A 2,537-nucleotide genomic window follows, 5' to 3' on the forward strand; every position below is an offset into this window, starting at 1 on the left:
TAAATTATTATCTGGAGAATGTTCAAGAACTGCTTAAAAAGAAAATAAACAATATGACCGTACAGTGGTAACAATAACATCTTTCTTCAGTAATTACTCGGTGACGACGGACCTATAATTAAATGCAGTTCTTGATGCTTTATTCCAGGCTGTGATGCATTTCCTCTTGGCTTGATACATGGCAAATGGGGAATGTAGAAATAAAACAGTCATCACAACATTTCTGCTCCTGGAATTTGGGAATATCCCAGAAATGCCATCTTTTCTCTTCCTCCTTTTCTTGGTGATCTACATTGTGACTGTGATTGGCAACATCCTCATTTTTGTTTTGGTGGTGGCTGATCGGCACCTCCACAAACCCACGTACTTCTTCCTGTGCAACTTGTCCTGCTTGGAGACCTGCTACAGCTCTGCCATCCTGCCCAGGATGTTGTCCAGCTTTCTGACTGGGGACAAGAGCATTTCTATTGGCAGCTGCATCACACAATTTTATTTCCTTGGTTGCCTAGCAGTCAGCAGAAGTTTTCTCTTATCGGTGATGTCCTACGATCAGTATTTAGCAGCATGCACACCCTTTCACTACAGAGCTGTCATGAATAGCAGATACTGTCTGCAGCCTGTAGCTTGGCCTTGGATGAATGGTTTCCTTGTTATGGCCATAAGCTGCTTCCTGATTTCACAACATTCCTTCTGTGGTCCCAAGTTTATCGGTCATCTCTTTTGTGATTTCACGCCAGTGATAAAACTCTCTTGCGGTGACACCAGCCTGACCGAACTGTTGGTGTTCATCCTCTCGTCAGTATGTGCACTACCCACTTTCCTACTAACCCTGGTGTCCTACATACGTATCATCACCACTGTCCTGAGAATGTCTTCCACCACTGGGGTGCAAAAGGCTTCTTCAACTTGCTTTTCCCACCTCATTGTTATTACAGTTTTTTATGGAAGCTTAAGAATTGTTTATGTCCTGCCAAAAACTAAGACTCTCAGAGCACTGAATAAAGTCTTCTCAGTTTTCTACACTGTTTTGACTCCACTGCTCAACCCCCTCATCTACAGTCTGAGCACAGAGAGGCGAAGGACCCTCTGAGTAAAGTGATCAAGAAAGGTGAGTATTTCCTAAAGGTTAGAAAGTTTTAACCATTTTCTTCCCCTAGAAGACAATGACAGAAAATAAGTTATGATATTTGAGGGAAGATTCTCCTCATGTAATTTTTAGCCCTCACAGCCTGTGCTACTTACCCTAGACTTCTCACTACCGATTAGCTAATCTGACCTACCTTAATTGCCCAAGCGAGGATGAGACATTTTTCTCTGGAAAAGGGTCGTCTCTCTTTACCAATTGTACCAGTTGCCTGGGTGCTTAGTTCAGCTTTCAATGTCTAACTAGTGATACCTCAAATCAGCTGATCGCAGTTCCACTCCTCTGAAGAGTGGCCCATTTCACTTTAAGAGAGCTCTTAAGGGCAGTTGATTCTTAGGTGAGTAATTTAGATTTAAAGAGTAATTTTTTTAGGCAGCTAAAGGTAGGTCAGAGGAATGGATCTAATTCAGAGGGATCAATTTAATCTCTGTTTTAGAGTAACTATACCAGTATGACTATAATTGTTGCAGTGAATGTGAATGCTACACAGTTGATTGCATAGCTGTAAGTTTGCGTATTTAAAAAAATTAAATGACACACTAGTAACTCTTAATTGCTTATACGTTTTTAGACATTTCATGTTCATGTCTTAATTTTTTTTCTCAGAAAGACACCCATACCTTTTTATGTCAGTAACTACAAATGTTTTTCAGCACTTAGCCTGAAACCTTAACATTCCTCTAACATTTTATGCCTATGGTTTAGAAGCCTAAGGCAAGGAGACAATTGAAGAAATGGAGATGTCTGTATTATGACTGTTTCCATTTACTCAGATTACAACCATCTTAGATATCATAAAGTGTAGTCTGGCTGGATGGTTGGGCTTGAAGGGTAGTAATTAACTGGTTGTACTCTACCTGGAGGCTGATAACAAGTGGAGTACTGCAGGAAAATACACTAGGACCTGTCATGTTTAACATCTTGACCTGGAGGATGTTGCAGAATACTTTTCTGTAAAGATTGCAGATGACACAAAACTGGGGAGACCAGTTGATAGCCTTGAAGATCAGGCTGCCATTCAGTAGGGTTTTGGCAGGCAGAAGGAATGGGGGCAACAGGAGCTGCACAAAATATAACAAAGCATAACCCTTGGCAAAAATACAGGCTGGGTACTGACTGTCTTGGGAGCAGCTCTCCAGAAAAGTGCCTGGAGACCTTGCAGGCAACAAGCTGAACATGACTCAGCTGGTAGCAAAGAAAGCCAACAGCATTCTTGGTTGTGTTAACAGGAGCATAGTCAGTAAATGAAAGGAAGAGATTTTCTCCCTCTACTTTGCACTCATTAGACCACTTCTAGACTACTGCATCCAGTTTGGGGTTCCAAAGTCAGTAAAGACATGAAGAAACTAGACTGAGTTGAGCAGAGTACCACCAAGAAGACCAGGGAGCTTGA

The 2,537-nt window shown here is 41.6% G+C and overlaps 1 protein-coding gene across 1 annotated transcript; it reads left to right on the forward strand.

Moving 5' to 3' along the window:
• The first annotated feature begins 172 nt into the window (after positions 1-172).
• LOC142091753 (olfactory receptor 5A2-like) lies at positions 173-1,090 on the forward strand. The gene has a single exon (XM_075171126.1). The coding sequence runs from the start codon at positions 179-181 to the stop codon at positions 1,088-1,090; it is 912 nt and encodes a 303-aa protein (XP_075027227.1). The 5' UTR covers positions 173-178.
• Positions 1,091-2,537: the final 1,447 nt, after the last annotated feature.

This window comes from Calonectris borealis, chromosome 22, assembly GCF_964195595.1.
Source record: "Calonectris borealis chromosome 22, bCalBor7.hap1.2, whole genome shotgun sequence".
Classification (NCBI taxonomy): Eukaryota; Metazoa; Chordata; class Aves; order Procellariiformes; family Procellariidae; genus Calonectris; species Calonectris borealis.